Raw genomic sequence first — 21,413 nt, 5'->3', positions numbered from 1 at the left:
AAACCAAATCAATAAACAAGTTACGCTGCTGATCGTGCTTGTTGCTATGTGTTTGTACGCTACTGTGTCTATCATTCATCTTCATCGCTACGATTAAACGAAAAGTGACGGAATGGCCATTTTAAGTAAGCTAAACAAATATAATCCAAAATCAAACAGAATGACCTTCAAATCTATCCTATTTACAAATTAACATGCACATAATTTATATTCAAGGACAAGTACAGCTAAGTGTATCAGTTTAATATTAGCATGGGCGTAACTTGGCACCTAACGTTGGGGGGCAAAATCAAATTTGGGGCTTAACTTGAAGGGGGGGAGCAGAATCAAACTAGAGACTTGACTTTGAGGTGTAGGGGGCAGAATCAAACTTGGGACTTAATTTGGGGGGGCAGAATCAAACTAGAGACTTGACTTTGATTTCGGGGTGCAGAATCAATCTTGGGACTTAACTTGGGGGGCAGAATCAAACTAGAGACTTGACTTTGATGTAAGGCGGGCAGAATTAAACTTAGTACTTAACTTTGGGGGGGGAGCAGAATCAAACTTGGTATTTAACTTTGGGGGGCAGAATCAAACTAGAGACTTGACTTTGAGGTGTAGGGGGCAGAATCAAACTTGGGACTTAACTTGGGGGGGGGGAGGCAGAATCAAACTAGAGACTTGACTTTGATGTGGGGGGGCAGAATCAATCTTGGGACTTAACTTGGGGGGTAGAATCAAACTAGAGACTTGACTTTGATGTAAAGGGGGGCAGAATTAAACTTAGTACTTAACTTTGGGGGGAGCAGAATCAAACTAGAGACTCGACTCTGAGATGTGGGGGGGGCAGAATCAAACTTGGTACTTAACTTTGGGGGGGCAGATTCAAACTAGAGACTTGACTTTGAGGTGTGGGAGGGCATAATCAAACTCGGGACTTAACTTGCGGCGGTGGCAGAATTAATAACTTTTCCATCCCATAAAAATAGCATCCAGAACAATTTTGCTCGATAGCTTACATTTGCACAATCATAAAAAATACACTTCAATACCTTGCTACTCAGGTCCAAAGAGGTTAACAAAAGTATAATTAACTTTTAAATTTAATAGCCTGAAAATTTGGGGGGGCAAGTGCTCCCCCTTTCTCCCGCCAAGTTACGCCTATGAATATTAGCACATATATATAAGAACTAGAACTACATTATGCAGAACTTATTCAAAATTTGTTTCCCATACTAAGTAAGTGCGTTACGTAAACACAGAAGTCAAGCATCTACTGATGTTCCAAGAACGCTTCGTCATGTTGTTTGTTATTAACGTGTGGCAGATATTACGTTAGGATCTTATCTAGGAAAACTGAAACAATTTCCACTCCTGGACTTGTGATTTGTTTGCATGCGAGTGGATGTTATCTTGGTGCAAAGTTCTTCCGCACTAGCGATGCAAAGTCAGATTGTGCTTCACCGATCTAAAGGAAAGTTGTAGGTCAGTCAGTACTTTCTCTTTCTGTTCTCTGGACGCAGCCATGCCAAGTAATATGATGGCTTTCATAGCGCGAAGGTCCTTCTCGTCTTCCGTCGTCATGTCGAGTGCTATTAAACAAGTGACTGTCGTTGGTGGCGGACTGATGGGGTCTGGAATAGCACAGGTAAGCAAGATTACAACAGTGTTACAATTAACTGCGTGGGTGCCAGTAAATTTTCCTTTTTTGTAGTAGTAGTAATAATAAGAAGGGTCTTTCAGTTGACTTGTACAGTAAGAAGCAAAAGTTGGTTGTAGTAAGTACACCCACCGGCAATAAATGACGATAAGTAGATTTTAATAGCAAATTTTCAATGGCAAGTTCTACCACCCCCGTAGAGTTAGGCAACACACATAACGCCTTTGCAGGAAAGTGAGCGTTTTTGATTTTGGGGTGTACAGTTCAGCCTCTCTCTCTCTCTCATTTGATTCTGATTTTGCTATTTAGCGTCCCTTTGGCTAATCGCGACGATGAGGATTAATGATAATATGATTAAATTGATGGCACTCACAAAGGACACTCATGATCAGGCGCTGTAGTTCGCCAAGGAGATCAGCTCTCTCTCACACACACATAATTACATAAACACACACACAGTGCTCTTTTTTCTGGGAAGACTGGTTCCGGCACTCTTCAAATTGACTTGTTATTGTTTTTGTGTTCATCATAAGAACTACTAAAAATAATAAGCGAAATAAAATATAGCAAATCAATGAATCAATCGATCAAATCATCATCGTGACTAGCCAAAAGTGGTAGAAAAGGGAAGAGAAATAAATCAAGTCAATCAATGAACTGATTAGCAAGTTCGAGTCACGAACTTGCTATGGGTGCGAATGTATCTTCATCAATTCTATTTTCTATTGACTTGCTTTACTTCTGTCAGTTTTAGGTAATTGCGAAGATGAGATGAAATGTGGTAAGATTAAATTGATTGATTGAAATAAAACTTATGGGTGCGCCGGTGCTTGGGCTATCTGCGCCCATCTCACTATTCTTGTACCAGCCGCTTACCATAAGCAAAATATCCTTACCCATGTTAAAATCTGAGGCTTTAAAGAGGCACTTGGCTCACAGGACACACACAACACAAAGAATTATATTGACTGTGATTCCAGACGCCAGAGTCTCGTTAGTCTGAAAAATACGTGGATGAAATGTTGGCATTTGGGTGTATTCAGACGGTAACCCTTTTCTATGTAATTACCAGGCTCGGAAGTTGAAGACCTATAAATTGCCAAACAAAGACCTATAGGACCTAAAAACGGAAAAAAGGACGTATAAATGTGATCCAAATTAATTAATAACTTTAGATTTAACCTCCCCCACCCCCTCCCTCTGCGCGGCACCTTGAGATCTTTGCAGGCGTGTGCTGTCTGGTCGTATACACCGTGCTGAATGCTTCAAAACAAGAGAAAGTTGCCAACAGCGCGACCTTCCAGACAAGTTACGGTTAAAGGATCTTGTACCGTACCTGCTTCAGTCGTCCAAAAATGTTTTTGTCTCGTTTCAGGGATCGGTCCAAATATATTTATTTCTATCTTTTTTTATTTCTTTACTACAGAAAGGATGTTTAAGAGGTGATGAACTGATGATGATTCGAATTGAGAATGGGCAGTAAAAACGTAGTCGAAAGAAGGTGAGACCTAAAAAAAAGCTAAAAAACGCCGAAAAAGGCAAAAAAAAGGACAAATAAAACCCACCTTTTTCTGGCCTACAATGACCCAAAATGAACATATATTATGTTGGACCTCGTCTTCGGACACTAGGAAAAAATAAGATTTTTCCTCAACTTCCGAGACCTAGTAATCACCATGTAATCGTACATCAAACCCGTTACTCTTGGAAGAATGATGAAGTGATGTTTCGGAGGAGAGAATGAAACTCGCACTTGTATTAACTGGGATTTGAATGCAAGGCCTCTGGCTACCAGTCCAGATATTGAGGGGGAACTATACTCTGGGACACGAAATTAGGTAACTAGCAGCATTAGCAGTGACGTCAGAGCCCTGCTCACAATTCCTTACTGAAGTACACGAGGTGGCCCTTTCTGAGCACACCAAAATGTTAAACTCTGTTCCACGTTGTACACACTGGGCTGCATTTTGCAGACTAGCGAGGCTCTGGCGTCTTGACTCACAGCCAGTATAATCTTCTGTGGGGCTCGTTCTGTCAAAGTGTGTTTGTGGTTCCTTTGTCCTCAGTTTCGTCCTATAGCATTTCATCCTTAACTTCGCATTTAGTCGAACGTGCAGAAAAGCAAAGTAGAATAGAACAACAAACATGTTTCCCCCCTTGACGTCAATCATGTGTCGTATCAAATATGTTTTCCCTTTTGACTGTTCATTCGTGTGTTAAGACACACGAATGACGTCAAAAGGGGGACATATTTCTTACGACCCACGAATCAACTTCTGAGATGTCGTTTCAAGCGTCAACTTCACGTTACAATTACTTGAGAACCACTTGACGTATGGGGCGCGAGAAGTGGTTGGGTTGAGAAGTCTGGCTCGAAAATGTATTTACTCTATCCTAAAGACCTATTACATTTAAATTACTAATATGTATTGTATTAACAATTTAAATTCAACCCGTGTTGTACAGTGGGATCCATGAGTATTATCGTGCAAATTGTCCATCACCATGTTCGTGCACTTTATTTGACCCAATAAGAGCTTCAAGAATGAAAAGAAAACTCAAAACAAGCTGTTAACAACTTCTGCACCAGCATACATAAAAATCCATCGCTTAAAAACGCACAGGATGTAAGAAAAAAAATAATGAAAATAGTCATGGACAATTTGCACGGTAATACTCATGGATCCCACTGCACGTAGTCTAAACTCTACATTTCTGTTATTCGCTCTCTACCATTGATTTTTACTGGCATATCTCTGATGTTTAACACGAGGGAATCGGATATTTCGTTTTCGTTTCCCTCGCAGCAATAAGTTCTCCCCTTACCTATCCGTCGCTTATTCTGACTTTGACAGACTGCTTTCCTCAGTCTCATCAAGTTTAGGTCTGTGGCTAGGGAGCAGCAAGAGGGGTCTTCCTCTCCGCACAACAGTGTTGCTACCTTGTGTTCTGACGTCAGACGAGGAATGACTACGAGGTTAGGTTAGGCCTGTTAGGTTAGGTTGCATTAGCATAAATACAATGAAAAAATATTATTTACGCTAAGGAAACTAAACCTAGTTAGCCTAACCTGACAACGTAGGCATCTAGCCTAAAATTAAAAAGCTTCCTCCCGTGACGTCAGAACACAAGGTTGCCCAAGTGTTGTGCAATATGAGACCCGCAGCAAGAGTCGGCACTGGACGCCGAATAATCTAAATGGAAAAAAAAGAAAAAAAAACTGAATGGCGCCAAAGGCTACAGCTGCCGCTAGGGCCTGATGGACGTGGAACAGTTTGCATACAATTCTCCAGGGAAATTGAATGCGGGATAAGGCAGGAGTAATTATTATTATTATTATTATTTGATAGACCTAAAGGAAATCGGTAGGGATGGAAAAGAGTATATAGATCTTGCTCAAGATAGGGACAGATGGAAGGCCTGTGTTGCTGGAGCCATGAACCTTCGGGTTTAAGAAGGCTAGAGAGTTAGTTTTGATTGGTTAGTTAGTTACTTATTATTTATTATTATTAAAGTAGGGTTATAATTAAGCTTACAATTTTCTTTACATTGATTCTATAACTACAAAAACAGCTTTTTGCCCTACATGAATTAATATACAGTTATGATATTTGTTTATAATTATACATAAAATGGAATATTAAAAAATTATATAATTGAAAATATAAGAAATAGAATAAAATAAACATTTTTGCAGATACATTTTTTGTTGAAGTGTCGGTAACATTTGTTGCCCTACCTAGAGTTTTGTTATTTTCGGCCTTTTTTCCCTGTCTTCGTTTGCTTTGTTTTCATATTTTCCCCTGTATACTATCGTGCTAATAGTGTTACCAAAATTAGGCTTAGTATCTAGATCTGATCATTTCTATTCAATTACATATATTTTCATTTACATTTTTCTGCCCTTCTTCCATGTCGTTTACTCAATTTATTGCTGCATATTGAACCTAATATTGCGATGGTCACCTATCCCAATACTGTCCAGCGAAGACGCTGCGTGACTTGTGTTCCATTAATCCGGTTGCAGTATGTATTGTCTTATGCGACTTGCTGCTTTGTGTATTTAATATTTTTAAGTTAATCTAGTCTCTGCATTTTATAAATCCGCTTTCTAGGATCCCGTTGACCTATGTTTCTGATATGATGTGACGCTTTCGCCCATTTTTTTCCCTTTCCCGTTGCATCTTCACTAGGCCAAGCTTCGCTCTGATTGGTTGTTCCACAGAATCCAGTCGAGGAAATCCAGTTGCAATTAGAACATGGCTTATTCCTCAAAACTAGTCAAGCAGCCAGTCAGGCAGACATCACTTCCGATCAGGTAGCCAGTACAGCGCCAACTGACTGGAAATTCAGTTCCGTATGATTCCACCATAAGGAATTCCTACTGGAAATCCAGTTCCGTGTAATTCGGCCTTTATTCGCTAACGAGGCAGCGAAATGGTTGTACATTCAGTGAAAACAACACGACTGAGCTGTAAAAGTAACGAGAAGGAAACATATTAATTGCTATCAGCGTATAAGTTATCGGATTAGCAACAATAAAGAAACGATCAAGCGCATTCGTTGGCACTGAATATAAAAGGAAAAACGTTGCCCGGTAATTAGAGCTCCGTACACAAGTTTTCGGGATAGACATGTAAAAAACACAGCAAATAGAAAAGTGCCAAAAACAATGGAAAACGCCAAGGATCTTGTGTCGCAACTCATAACTGCAATATCCTACTCAGGATTCAATTAGAGTAATGGTTTAAATAAAACAGTTCATACAAATATGTATATTCTAACCAAATAATATGTAATATTAATTAAAATATGTAAAAAGATGTAACACGAAATTTATGCATATCGTTCCTAACAGGGCCTCCTCGATGGCGCGGTGGTAGCGTCGTCGCCTTCTAATCAAAGGGTCCCGGGTTCGATCCCGGTGGAGGCACATAGTGGTTCGGATCCCACTTTAAACTGTAGGTCCAGTCTCGATTAGCCTTATTGTGCATGAAGTGGACTTAAAAAACCAAATCATTCAATCGTTCCTAACAGAAAATACGTAACATTATTCAAAATATGTAAACAAATAAAATTCATATCAACCCTACACATATGGATCCTAACATTGTTATTCGCCGGTAGATGACACTTTTGCTTGGCTAGACATAATGAATAAATATTCTAGCAAAAACATGTACCTTCACTTCCTTCGGAGTGGAACCCGTAAACGATGAGAAGAATATCGTCCCAGGGCGTTCCAGGAACATGATAACTTCAAACTGAAGGAGTGTTTTATTCATTGGGCGACACTATGCTGGAAGGAGGGATATGCCTCGTTTGATCCTCCTTACAAATAACATCTTGCTTGCCCATCTGTGGAAAAAATCTTCCGGACGTCCATGCTATTTACTAAGCTTGTGAAACATTAAAACAACTACGTTACAAGTTTATTTCTTTGTAGGTGGCAGCACAAACAGGACACGATATAATTCTCGTGGAAGCGAATGATGCAGCTATCGAAACAGCCAGGAATAGGATCGACAACAGCTTGCAGAGAGTGGCCAAGAAGCTACATAAGGTACCTTGCTCGTTTAACGTCCCACTCTAAACTGTAGTTTCAGTCCAGATAAGCTTAACTGTTTATAAAATGAACAAAAAAACGGGCTTCAAAGTTTTAACAAAATCATAATATTCCAGGAAGTGTATGCAAATACAAGTACTGTAGTTTCCAATATGAACTACGACGTTTTACAAATATACTTAAAATAATAAACATTTTTTATTTTTGGTTATTATACTGAAAAATTAATCGACTGTTGATGTCAGGGACGGCTCAAGATCAATTTTTTTACCCGGGTGAAGTGGATTTTTGACGCCCCTTAATTTTTACCCTGTCACCCTAACTTTCTACCACCTCTCAATAAAAAGCATGACCATGTTATATATTTACGATTTTAACTAGAAAAAAATAATAGCCTTATTTTTTAAATTCATTAAGTGATACTGGTAAAAAACACGTATATTATAGGTAGATATGTATTTATTTATTACCTGCCTGTACATAATGATATCAAAATAACAGCTATCTCTTAGCTTAAATTGCAACATGATTTTGCAATAGTAAAACGATTTAAGTCTTGTTTCCATGAAAGAAAAAACACTACATATGCTGACCAAGACAGTCTACATTACTACAGAATAAGAAAAGAACTAACAGCGTGACGTTTCAATCCACTTCCAGGGTCTTTCTCAGACTTGAAACTAAACTGAAAAACTTTCGTTTCAAGTCTGATGCAAACCCTGGTAGAGGGTTCGAACGTCGCGTTGTTAAGTGCTTCCCCCCCCCCCTTCCCAGTCGATATATAGACTGCCTTGGTTAGCATAGTATGTAATGATTTTGCAAGATACTTATTACCTTACAGAGCAACAATTTCAATCAACTTTTGTCTACTAACTCCTAGTCTTTGTAAAACAAACAACCCTGTATAATCAGAAATAAGGTTTTGGTGCTACTCAAAGGGACGACACCCTGGTTTGGAGCTGCCCGAGGGTGACGCCCCAGGCAGTCGCCCGTGACAATTTCGCACCAGGCATGCATTTATTTCAATATCATCGGAATTGGATCTGCTACTAAAGAAAATCCACGCATAATTTGATAGTATGAATTTCTCCCCATGTTGCAAGTGGAAGCGGTTTTTAAAGTTGATTAAGCTAGATACCGTGTTTGAAAAATATGATAATAAGTATTTACAGAATCCCATGTATTCCTTATGGAGAGACAACTTCAAATTCAAGTTACGGCTAAACAAATGTGAATTTCGACTCTTTCTAACGCAAATGTCATCTTCAATGGATTCTCTACCCGATCATATGTTTTTTTTTTCGCCATCAGAAGTTTGATATCCCCAAGAAAACTAATCAAATAATTCTCCCATAAGCGTAATGCATTTCTCCTTGCCTCCTATGCCCATCCTGGCAGTGTTGCCAAACCTGATGCGCATAAAAGAGCTAAATTTCACCTTAAATTGAGCTCAAGTTGACTTTCAAGGAGCTACATTTACGAAGGCTGGATAGTGCCTCTCATGATAATTTTAGTTGTCAAGGGTGTGAGGGGTGCTGCTATTACCGATAACTTTAAAGTGATGACAATGTATTCTTAGTTTTGTTATTAGAGAAAATCAGAACGTTAAGACATAAAACTCTGCAGTTGACAATGTCTATAACACATAAACAATAAACACGTATTCAGTTACAGTATTTTTTTACAATTGAAATACTACTCGATTTTCTTTATCAGTTCCACTTTCTTCTCAGGACAACCCAGGCAAAGGAGAAGAATTTGTGAAAGCAACTCACAAAAGATTGACCCTGACTAAAGATTTGAAGGAATCTGTGAAGAAGGCTGACCTGGTGTTGGAGGCAATAATTGAAAACATTGAAGAAAAACACAAAATGTTCAAAACAATCGACTCTGTAAGTACAATATTCTTAACATTTGTCAATACATGTTTACTTGTTCAGTGTCATTCAGTGGTGTATTCTGAAAATTTGACCTGATTTACCGCAACACTTCTTATTTAATTAATAGCTGATCTATATTAATTGGCCCTGGACTTTATGTCCTATAAAAGTGTAAAATATGTATGTAATTATTTGATAAATTGGAAAATATGTCATGAAAAATTACAAATATGTCAGAAAAATGCAGAAATATTCCCAGTAAAGCCAAAAATATGTACAACAGTACTCTCGAATTTCTCCCATACCCGATAGAGTAGAGTAGGGGCTGTAATGTACCTAATGTTATTCTTACTTTTGACTGATTTCTGTGAAAAGCGAAAAAGGCAAAGAAATGAAAACGAAACTTCTTTACTTCCCGTGCAACAAGGAGAGAAAACATTTTACCTCAATAATGTTTACATGGCTATCAATTGTCGGCTGGATAAAAAAGTGGGGTATTATATTGTTCTGTACTAAGAAAATACGGCACCTTTCTTCCTCCGTAATTTCCATATCCTGCCATCGACGATATGAAATATCCGTTGTGCTAAAGCTACGAATAAAAAGATATGAAATAACCTATTATGTTCGAGAGAATTACGAAATTATACAGAAATATGTCTTATTACAACAAAGTTAAAGAAATATGTTGTAAAAATGCGAAATTGGTGAAATATGTCAAAATATGCTTTGTCAAGTTTGTCTATTTCGGCTGATTTTCATCAGATATGTAAGGATCTCACCCCAATATAGATCCGAAGCAAATTGAAAAATATGTTATAACTAGAGCCTGGAAGTTTGGCAAAATGCCTCTTTTTATCTACTGCATATATTGATAAAATTTTTCCGGATATACGTTTCTTATGTTGTTTCGAATGTTTTGGAAGCCTTTTCATTTTGCCTATTTTGCCTATTTGGGACCCCATTGCCTTTTTTTAATTATAATGCCTTTTTTGCCTTTTTCAATTAAATTTGACATTTTTTTAAAAAAAAAATGTGTATAAAAATTATTTTTCTCCCAAAAAACGTTGTTGGCATTTATTACTTTTCGTCCGTTTATTATGTGAATAATTTTCGCCTTATTTAAGTAATATTGAACTCACCCATGTTTCAACATTGCTGAAGGAGAAAAGTGTGAGAAAAAAGTATTTCATGCTGAGTTAGGATAATGCCTTTCGGTTAACATTTCTTGTGCATGATTGACTGTTGAAGTGGACAGGTTGATTTCGAACACAAAGAAAATATTTCTGAAATCTCCCTCTCGAACCCGAAAATTTCAGGAAGTTGCGATTGAGCTTAGTTTACCTCAGCAACCAGTCTTGACGAGATGGGGAACCTGGATATCAGCAGCTATATATTATGCTAACAACCTTCAAAAAATCAGTGAGGTGATCGATGCTCTTCCAGAAAATGAAGCGGCTTCAATTCGTGAAGTGAAAAAACTCCTGTGCTATTCAAGTTTAATTTTGCACATTATGGTGCATTGCCAGAGACAATTACAATTATAGCATCCATGAAAATCTTCGAGGAATCTATGCAGCAGATGATGGAAGTGCCAGGAGAAAAGGGGTCAGCTGTTGCGGAAAAGTGCTAACGGGTAGTGAGTGCAAATGAGGACTTGAAACAATTGAAAACAATTTGTGATATTCTAAAAGGTGAAAATGCTGTTACCAAAGTGAGTCCAGCTACATTAGCTTGTTATATGAATGCTCCAGTAACTTCTGTCGAAGTAGAAATATCATTTTCTATTATGAAAAACATTCTCTCTGACAGACGACTATCAATGAATGTTTAGAACTTAAAAAGCACCTTTAGTTATGTGCAATCAAGACGGAGAAAATTGAAATGCTTTTCCTAATTTAGATTTTAACATTTTGCCAGAAATTATAGATAAAAGTAAGCGACTTCCAAATGTGCCTTTTTTCGGTTTATTTTGACTTTTTTCATTTTTAGTGCCTATTTACCACATTATAAATGCCTTTTTGCCTGCCTATTTTAACGAAAATAAATGCCTGAACTTCCGGGCTCTAGTTATAACATAAAGTCCCGGGACCTATTAATAAATAGATATAATAGAAATGCAGTCAAGGAAGCATAAGTGCCGACTTTGGGGGAGGGGCAAGGCACTTTATGCCCCCTCCCCAAATTAACGTAGAGGGACACACATATATTTACATATATAAAATACTTTTTGTTAAACTTGCCCCCCACCCCCTCCAAAATAAAATTGTCTCGAGTTCGCGGCTCTGCATTAAACCAAAACAAAAACGGGAGTACGGCAACTTCAAATTTTCAGGTAATTTCGATATTTTAAATAAAATTTTCCTTTTCACCGCAAATTGAACCTAGATTTCCCTTCACCAAGGGAAATTTCCTTTCGTATATTAATACTGTCTCTGCCAATCGTGGAACAGGAGCAGAAAGGAACAAGCAGTTTTCTCCCGCCAACGCTGTTCCCAGCGGTAGAACCGACCACGCAGGCAGCCCACTTTTCGGCTCTCACGCCCACCCCGCGTGCAATCGGGGAGGAAACCCGGTCGTCAGAAGGGTGCGATGGAGAAAGATCGGTGGCATACACAATAGCCAAAGTAAAAACTGCATTAGATGGACAAAAAATTAGTCACTCTTCGCCTTAAACAGAAACTTTATGACTAAAATTGAGAACTAAAAGTGGTAAACGTTGTAAGTGCCAAAAGCGAAAGTGTTGGGAAATCGCAAGAAAACTGTTTTTCCACACACTTACAACGTTTACGATTTTCACTCACCCTCAACGTGAAACCTCTTTTGGTACCTGAAATAATAACATTTTTTTTCCCAATTTATTGTTAGAGAATTTCAGTAACCTCGATTGGCACTTACATCGTTCACCAAATCAGCCCGCAGGGACGTTCACACTCGCGACCTCTTTACACACCCTTTTGAACTACTTAGAGGGCTACCAGCCACTCTTCACGTTTACCACATTATAAAGCATGGCACATTTCACAGTTTAACGTGGAAAACGGTGTTTCAATTATTTTTGGCACTTACATCGTTTACCACTTTTAGTCTTCAATTTCCCCCTAACTTTTAAAGTTTTTTCTTGAACGTATAAGAGTTAATGACAAAATAGAATAACTATGTATATCAGTACCCTAACTGCATGAAACGTTAAAAAAAATAATTATAAACAGGGTTGCATATACTGAATATTTACTCATTTGATAAACCGAGTAAAAAAGTATCGCCAATGATATTTATTTATTTATTTATCAGAGAATTCCAAATACAGCGTTGGCCATTTTACATTGGAATGTATTAACAATTGAATAACAGCAAAAATAACAATGGAAATAACAATATCGAATAATAACAAACTACAATACATGTATGAGATAAAGTGAATTACATGTTGGCAATAGCCTTTTAAATCGTGCCTGGTTTTAAAAAACGTCTACTCGGTTTGCTAAAGCGTTCTATTGGCCGGGTAGTCTGTGGAAGACAGAACGCTCGATGTTGCATAATCTTGATTTCTGATATGTCAAGAGCTGAGTGCTCTTTGTGTTGCGAGACGGCACTCGAAAGTGAATTTCTTGAAGAAGGCGATCGCTTCTGATAGGTTTTAATAACACTGTCTTATTTTTATTGCTTCATAATACTTACTGTATGATAATAATCAACCATGATAACATAATTATGATTGTTATTATTTTGATTTATAGCCTGCCCGACCCCCTCCTAATAAAAAAAATTCTTGCTGATGAATATTCATCTTGTTTCAGATAGCTCCAGAACATACAGTGTTTGCATCCAATACATCCTCCTTATCAATCCAAGACATTGCAAGTGTCACGAACAGGAAGGACAGATTTGGAGGACTTCATTTCTTCAACCCGGTCCCTGTGATGAAGTTAGTCGAGGTAAGTTCAGATCGTAAATGTTCCAGGGTTAGAACTCGTATTTTAATTTCTATAAGTGCAGGCAGTCGCTAAAATAATAGCATTTTCCTGTGTAGATTGTAATACTTGAATATAGATTAGATTTTAGAATGAAAATTGCTCCATATAAAGCTACGTTTGTTAATATTCATGTGTTGGATCATGTAGAATCAGAAAATTAGCTTCCATATCTTGGTACGAGACACGATATATACATAAATTTCGATCAGTTTACCATTTCAATTGTCTCAAGTGAATAGTTAAAAGTGTAATATGAAATTTAGCACGATGATATCAAACTATATCTCGGTGTAGGCTGCTGTGTATATTCGTTCCTTCAGAGATATTTGCTAACGGTAGGAAAATACGCATGTAGTAGAATTTACTACTAGGAGATCTACTTGGTCGTTTGACTTTAAGGCCGAATCACACGGAACTGGATTTCCAGTAGGAATGCCCTAGTTGGTGGCCGCCTGGCTGGCTGCTTGACTGGTTTTGAGGAATAGGCCAGGTTCTAATTGGCTTTCCTCGATCGACTGGATTCTGTGAAGAGCCAATCAGAGCGAAGTTTGGCAATGTAAAAATAGTCTGTGAGCTTGCAAAAGGAAAGATTTTTCTCTGTGGGTTCCGAGTGTTGGTTGTTTTCGTTCGGTTCTCGATAAAAGAAAAAGTAACAAATACGTGCATTCGTTTTTCGTCCACTAATATTTAGGTATTATATTTAATCCAAACAGATGAGATTTGTACATGACAAATATGATTAGCCGATAATCAAAATCCTTATTATTACAAGTGTATAAAAAATGTTTGATGTATTTAGTTCAACAAAATATTTTCTTTTTTATGAATGAATCCTGCGAATCTTATGTGTGAATAACACGAGTCCTTAAAAAGCTTGTTCAGTACACATTGATTACCATGTTTTCTCTCGAGCCAATTTCCAGTCCATACTTTTCTTTTTTTAATTGTTAATAACCGCAGTAGTTTTCCTACAGCGTTCTTCAAATTGCTCGTCCTAGATTGTCTGCTCTGCGCAATGTCTTATAGGAACAAAAGTCTATCGACAAGTACGGTAACATGTATCGTGTGAGGCGAAAACTAGTAGATGGGTAGCCAGTCCAGCGTCAACTAGGGCATTCCTACTGGAAATCCAGTTCCGTGTGATTCGGGTTTTAAGTTCCTGACTCCTATCGGTTTATAAGGTATAAGGTATTTTGTAGTGTCAGACTGTAACAAGATGTAATTTTGATCAAAAGGGTACATCTTCAAATTTAGTTAGTTTTAAATCTTTACAGTAAGGGAAATACAAAATGTCCGTGTTTATTTCAAAGTATTTTGTTTCACAATTTTAAAAGAATAATACAGAACCGCACCCTATGCTCCTATCCGTGATCTTCTGGCAAGGACATAACGTCCCCTCAAAATGCAGGAACTTTAAATAATGGGTGAAATGACATGGATAATCAGCAGGAGGAATTTCTATCAAAAATACTAATTAATCTTTCACAGACTGATATTCTAAAAAGGGCGTTCAATAAGGCTTGGCATTGTCATGATGGAGTTTGATGACCTTGCAACTCCGGTTTCTTGGTCTGGAGAGCACGTCGTAACTCCATCATGACAATGCCAAGCCTCACACAGCCATGATGACACAGAAAAAAATCATGAAAATGGGATGGGAAGTCGTCCCTCAGCCTCCCTATAGTCCGGACTTGGCTCCTTCGGATTTCTTCCTGTTTGGTCATCTGAAGGCCCACCTGCGGGGAAAAGCATTTGACAGTAAAAAGGACCTCATTTCTTGGGTGAAACAATGGCGTAAAAGTCAGCCACCTGAATTTTACCAAAGTGTATTCAAGGCATGGAAAGAACGTTGGACGAGATGCGTCACAGCAGATGGAGGTTACATTGAGTGACATGGTCTTCTAGCCAAAGGATCAAAGTATGTTCACCTAAAATTTCATCATCATATTGCAACTAATAAAAATATTATAACCATCTGTGCAAAACTTATTGTAGAAGGAAGACTTTTCAAAATTTGCCTAAGTAGCTCACCAATTCGCGACACTGTAATTTTATTGTCTTTCTGGGGCACAGAACGCGTTTCCTATAAAATATACAAGGTAACCCAAAAAGTTAACTGAAATTTTTAATACTTTCGGTTAATTTTTGGTGGCACACTACATTAGGCTCGAGATTAAGCCACCCCCTTTCCTCCTCCAAAATCTTGATTACATCAGTGTCATTGTCAGTGTCATCATTGCTTCTGCTTGTAATATTAGGTAGCTTTGTGACGTAATTTTTTTAAAAAGCAATGTTCCTTGTTGTCTAAAGGTGATACGCATTCCGGAAACATCTGAGGAGACCTACCAGAAGATGATGAACTGGGGCAAAGCCATTGGGAAGACGACCATCACGTGCAAAGACACTCCGGGCTTCATCGTCAACCGCCTGCTCTTGCCTTATTCGTCTGAAGCTTTCCGGATGGCCGAGAGAGGTACGTCTTACTCTCATCCAAAAAATTGTAATTGTTATTGAATCGTAAAAAGCACACTAAAATTTCCATTTTTATTTTTCGCAGAATAGAAAGATAATGGTAAAAATCAGAGACAAAACTTGTTTGAACATAAATTAATTTCTCATATATAATACTCGCGTGTGTGAGTGTGTTGTATAGTTTAAAGTGGTTTCAGTCAATAGCCGGAACCCCAATCACAAACGAATAGACACGACTAGTACTACTACTACTACTGCTGCTGCTGCTGCTACTACTACTACTACTATTATTAATATTTTGTTCATTATACGAACTACTGTAAATATTGTGTTATGTTTATAAACGATTGTGATTTCATGTAAACACGCACTTTTCTTCCGATAAAATAAAATGTTTTAGTTTTATTATCAACTACATATATATAAAAAGGGCTCGTAACCAGAATTCTATTTCGGGGAACCTCATCCCTTATCAGTAGCCTCCATCTAAAGGCGAAAAAGTGAGGTGTAGGAGCCCTGCAGACGAATTTCTCAGTTTATTGCAACATATTATACAAGATGTTTAATCCTACTAAGGAAGCAAAATTAATTACCACTATACAATATTTAAATGAGATATTTGTAGGATTTATGGGGGCAAGGCTCTAGATCCCCGAGTCCTCCACCTGGCTACATGCAGTCGGTGTGGCATAATGCCGTATTGGCATATTTTTATTGGTGAGAATAAAAACGAATCACGCTTTATTTTAACAAAGAAAATGTGTGTTTGTGTGTGCGCATGCGTAGCCACATGAATTCGCATTTATATGCACACAGCACAATCTTTTCAGTACTTCTTACACCCATTTCTTAAAAGTTATAAGAAATAAGTGTTTTAAGATAGATAGAGAAGAGAGATATGAAAGAAACGGTAGAATGAGGGAAAGTAACAGAATTAAAGGAGCCACAAAAATAGCGAAAAAGAAGGGAAACATAAGTGAGAGGCAGATAAGGAAAAGGTTATAAAGAAACGAGACAATACAGAGAGAGAGAGAGAGAGAGAGAGAAAATAGAGAAGCGAAAAAGAGAGAGAGAGAAATAGGGAAGCGAAATAAATAGTAGGGAAAGAGAGATAAAAAAGGAGAGAGCGAGAGAGATAGAATGGAGAACAGAGAAAGAAATATAAACTAGAGAGAGAAATAGCAGAAGATCGATAGAGAGAAAGAAAGAGTAAAGAAGAAACAGACTGAAAATGGGAGGGAAAACAGAAAAATAAATGGTCAAAAGAAGAGGAAGTAAACCGAACACATAAGTACTGAAACGGAGAGAAGAAACAATAGGTAGAAGGAACATTGCAAAGAAAGGAACAGACTAAAGAGTTACAAACAGAAAGGAGGGAGGAAAGTTAGGCAATTTTCCATTATTCCAAGGGGGAAGGGGTCAAGTAACGAACCTCTCTTCCCTTGACTCTCCCTGTTGACGCCCATGGATTTGTATGATGAAATAACAAACAAGTTAAAAGGTACTGGAAACTTCTTCCAGAAAAAAATCACTGCATGTGTGTTTAGGGATACTCATACCAGTTTTCATTCATTTCCTTTCCAGGGGACGCCACATATCAAGACATTGATATAGCGATGAAGCTTGGAGCTGGATACCCGATGGGACCCTTTGAATTGGCTGATTATACAGGATTGGATTTAAAGTTGCATATTCTTGAAGGTAACTTAGCGTTGTGTTGTCGTCAATCTCTGTTATTTAATCTTAATTGTCGAATTTCATCTCGTATGTGTGTGTGTGTGAACCTATTTTAACACATTACCCTGTGGCGAGGTGTGAGTTTCTTTTAGAAGTGTCGTCGGTTACCAATACGACAATTATACATGTTAGACGTTATCCCACCCCACCTCTCCTCTCCCAGATGTCTTCTATCTAAATTTTTGTGTATTTCGTTCTATTTTACAACCACCGGCATTATCCACACACACTCACACCTAGAAAGAACTGCAATTAATAAGACGGTTAGCGCTAAAATCCAACGAATAGTGATCAAGGCCTGTTGTCAATACTTCGTCTGAAATTTTTGTAATTATAGTGGAAAGAGAAGTTGCTCGAGAGAGAGACGAAGCCTGCTATGGTAAGTGCTCTGGGACGGAAGGTGGCAAGAAAAGCAAAGGGGGCATTCAATAACCCCACGTATTCAGTGTGAATACAAAACATCGCATTGTATATACCTCTTCACTCATATAAATGGGGAGGAGCATGTGCATTCCACCTTCTTCTTTTTACGGAAAGTTGGGTCAAAACGAAGGGGCATATGATATGATTTACTTCATTCAATTGGCCATTATATAGTGGTTCATCTTCCACAACAATTGTTTGTTATGAAATTCTACATAGTTTCTATGGTTTTTGCCACAAAATAAATTTGCACCCATACACATGCCTATATATTCAGTGTAGAATCAACATATACGCATACCATTTTGACACTATATCTTGCTAACCTCAGAATGAAACTATAATCTATTTACAACGATTCTTGATTCTTCGTGTTCTTCTTCACCTCACCAACCTTTTCTGGACACGCAACTGTCTCCGAGGGTAGTCGGACAATTTCGATGAACACAGTTAGAAGTGAAAGGCTTGTGGACAATTACGATGACATTTTAAATCTTCTATTAAATTGAAGGTTGACTTAACACCCCGTACAATACCTCTTACAAGAGAATTATGTGAATATTGATATTTTCGAATAGAACACTATTTCCTCTCACATTTTCTCCAGGCTTGAGACTGGCAAGCTAGCTTGTAAACGTACTTGCATTACAACCACTTTGGCGTGTTTAACATCAGTGTTATTCCACACATCGTCAGTCATAACTATATTTCCTCATTCTCTCATTTTTGTTATTACTTTTCTATTCTTTTATTTCTTGTCAGCACGGAAGTGCTTCGTCAAACTTGGCTGGGAATTTGGTTCAATCAAGTTTTTAAACATGGGTTAGAGCCAACATACACCTTTTGAAGTCATCCGTTACCACATAATGTGCGAATACACTTTCCAACTCTCTCGTCGATTTTAATGTCACGCTTCTTCCTTTTCTAACCTTTAGATTAAGTTCCATCCGCATGTACTTGATATTGATGTCTTCTGCTTGGCTCTTGAGGCAGGCCAGAACATCATGAATTTTTGGATGCGGTCTTCCAAGCCACCTATTTATTTTGTTGTTCGAACCTTCTACAGCATTTCTAGTTCTGTGGCACCTTTGGTTAGGTTAGGTCCTGTCCTGATAGTTGCAATTGTCCTACCATTAATTTGTAAAGTGACCTTCACCGTCAAAACCATCGCAATTGTCCATGATTTTGGGGTTCCGGGTTCGAATCCCGCTCGGGCTTGGTTGTTTGTGAATGTCCATTCATCAATTTCATCATTTCATCACTCATCCCGATCTTCGCAAATTAGCCAAGAGACACAAAACGCGAAGTAAAATAAACTAAATCAATCAATTGTCCGTGATTTTGGCTTCATCGCAATTGTCCGCCATCGTAATTATCCTAGATTTGTCTCCGAGACCTTACTCAAAAAATCAACAAAACTATTCTGGCATGACAAAAATCCGAATTCCATAAACTGACAAAACTGTTTTTGTTTTCCAGGATATCAGGAAAAATTTCCAGATAACCCACTGTTCCAGCCGAGTTCTCTGCTGAAGAAAATGGTAGCAGATGGAAAAATTGGGGTGAAATCGGGAGAGGGGTTCTATAAATACAATAAAAAGTAAAGTAAACAACCATGTGTATTTCTATAGCATAATTCATACCTGTTGTTACATCAAAATAATACATATGGGCCATTTCATCTCAAATCATACAGGTAAGTAATAAATGTGTCACCTTGGAATTTCAAAATCAGCTGAAAAAAAGATATGTTAAAGGACCACATGATACATGTCCAAAAATAAAATATTTTCCTTTTCTGTTAATTTGTTACAGTGTTACAAGCTCAGAAAGAAAGACACTATTTGCTAAAAAAAAAGGTTCACGCAAAGGAAAATAATGCAATATTCAAACCACTATAAATCAAAAACCAAATATGGAAAATACTTAAGGTTTCCTTTATTTGAAAGCTTGTTCCAATACTTCAAAAATGTTATTAAGAAGTATATTTATGAAACCCTCTTAAACTCTAAAATTAATCAATTTCAAATTTTTGTATTTGCTAGTGTATTTTCTTCAGCAAAATCCGTGATGATGAGTGGACAACACCTGTATGATCTGAGATGATATATATATATGAATGGCTTATTGCAGAAAGGGACCTGAGTCACTTTTGCACAATTCTGAGAAAAACAAGAAAAATCGTATAATATTGATAGTGTAAGAAATAAATGTACCGATGTTGGCTCAAATATTCAGCATAAATAATAGTTAATTTTGCAACCCTCAATGCGCCCCCCCCCCCCCCCCCCGCAGTATGCTGCTAGAGACAGTGGAGATGAAAAGGTTGTGACTCTGGTACCTTTCTGCAATAAAAGTGGAAACTTTGAGAAATAAGACGAGAAATATCTTACAAACGCCCGTTTGCCGTTGCCACATAAGCTAGGTTAGGTTAGGTTATGTTATATATGCCCCAGAAAATTATAGATTCATCAATAAATGACAGTGTACTGCATTTTCTGGACTTTATTGTCGGTGTTTGAAGTACAATAATGTACGAGCTCATGTATGCAAGTATTATTCTACATCTGAGTCTGTTCCATTGCCGTGTGTAGTGGGCCACTGAAGAATATCTTCATAAAATCCTTTGACGTCGTATGGTACATACGACAAGGCAGTTCGTATGTCCTTCAATTTAGTAAGTTTGATCGGCATACGTGCAACTGGGAACGTACGTGGCGTAGGAATTACAATTCTTGCACCTTTGGACAGATAGAAGGTGTAAGACGTCAAAGCTTTGATGAATTCGGAAACCTTGACAGTACCCTTATGTTCAACACAGTATTCAAAGTAATGATACTTGGAAATCTGTAAATACTGCCTATTCTTGTAGGAACACATGGTAGTTTTCACAGATGCCACATTTATTTTGTAGACATGAGGTCACCACGTTGCGAAACCTATAATGTTACTGGTGTCAATAAGTTTGACAGTATTTTTACCGCCCCGAGCTGCATTACAGATTAGCGTACACAGTTCGTACAACGTATAAATACGGCTAAGTTTATTGCAGAAAAGGACCCGAGTCAGTAACTCAGGTACCTTTCTGCATTAAAGTACACTTTTCACTGTGCATTTTCTTGGCTATAGCCTCGTGTGACTGACGTTCTTTCTGCACTAAAAGATGTGTCTGTAACTAGGAAAATAAAAAATACCATTAACTCCGATACCTCAAAAATGTGACTCAGGTCCCTTTCTGCAATAAGCAGAATATATATATAGACACACACACACACACACGCACACACACACACACACACACACACACACACACACACACACACACACACACACACACACACACACACACAGGGTGTTTCAGAGCGACCCAGACACTACATTTTTCTCGAGAACGGGAGATCGTATCAAGTTGAAACAAAAAAAATGCACGACTAAGTTTGGCCCAAAGAATCCGTAGAAAGTATTTGCAACAGCCCGAAAGCCACCCTTTGTGGGTTTAGTGGGGGGCACATGCCCCATTCGTGCGATTTTCAAATGGGAAGGGTATGTTTGGAATGCAGATTCGGAAAGGCGGGGAAAAAATACGATTGTCACATGAAACATTTGTCTGTACCACCTACCGTTTTCCGTGTAGAAAATGGTTTTGCAAAAAAAGGAAGGTGAATCAAATCGAGTATACCGAGCTTAACAATAAAGAAAAGTGCAGCACCATAACA

At 38.0% G+C, this 21,413-nt stretch overlaps 1 protein-coding gene across 1 annotated transcript; it reads left to right on the top strand.

Moving 5' to 3' along the window:
- Positions 1–1,396: 1,396 nt before the first annotated feature.
- On the top strand, positions 1,397–19,623 carry LOC145996440 (hydroxyacyl-coenzyme A dehydrogenase, mitochondrial-like). Its single transcript, XM_083132923.1, has 7 exons — positions 1,397–1,630; positions 7,089–7,205; positions 8,942–9,100; positions 12,889–13,026; positions 15,376–15,538; positions 17,122–17,238; positions 19,177–19,623. Exons 1-7 carry the CDS (start codon positions 1,508–1,510, stop codon positions 19,299–19,301), a joined length of 942 nt encoding a protein of 313 aa, XP_082989049.1. The 5' UTR covers positions 1,397–1,507; the 3' UTR covers positions 19,302–19,623.
- The last annotated feature ends 1,790 nt before the right edge of the window (positions 19,624–21,413 follow it).

The sequence above is a fragment of the Lepisma saccharinum genome, chromosome 12, assembly GCF_977018435.1.
Source record: "Lepisma saccharinum chromosome 12, izLepSacc3.1, whole genome shotgun sequence".
Classification (NCBI taxonomy): Eukaryota; Metazoa; Arthropoda; class Insecta; order Zygentoma; family Lepismatidae; genus Lepisma; species Lepisma saccharinum.
Note: the sequence above shows the minus strand (reverse complement) of the source record. Positions and strands in the feature narration are given on the sequence as shown.

What these genes read in the sequence shown, in the direction of transcription:
- LOC145996440 (XM_083132923.1), top strand. Translation starts at nt 1,508, where the DNA reads ATGCCAAGTAATATGATGGCTTTCATAGCGCGAAGGTCCTTCTCGTCT. An exon ending in TGGCCAAGAAGCTACATAAG is followed by an intron (nt 7,206 to 8,941) that starts GTACCTTGCTCG and finishes CTTTCTTCTCAG; the next exon opens with GACAACCCAGGCAAAGGAGA. An exon ending in TTTCCGGATGGCCGAGAGAG is followed by an intron (nt 15,539 to 17,121) that starts GTACGTCTTACT and finishes TTTCCTTTCCAG; the next exon opens with GGGACGCCACATATCAAGAC.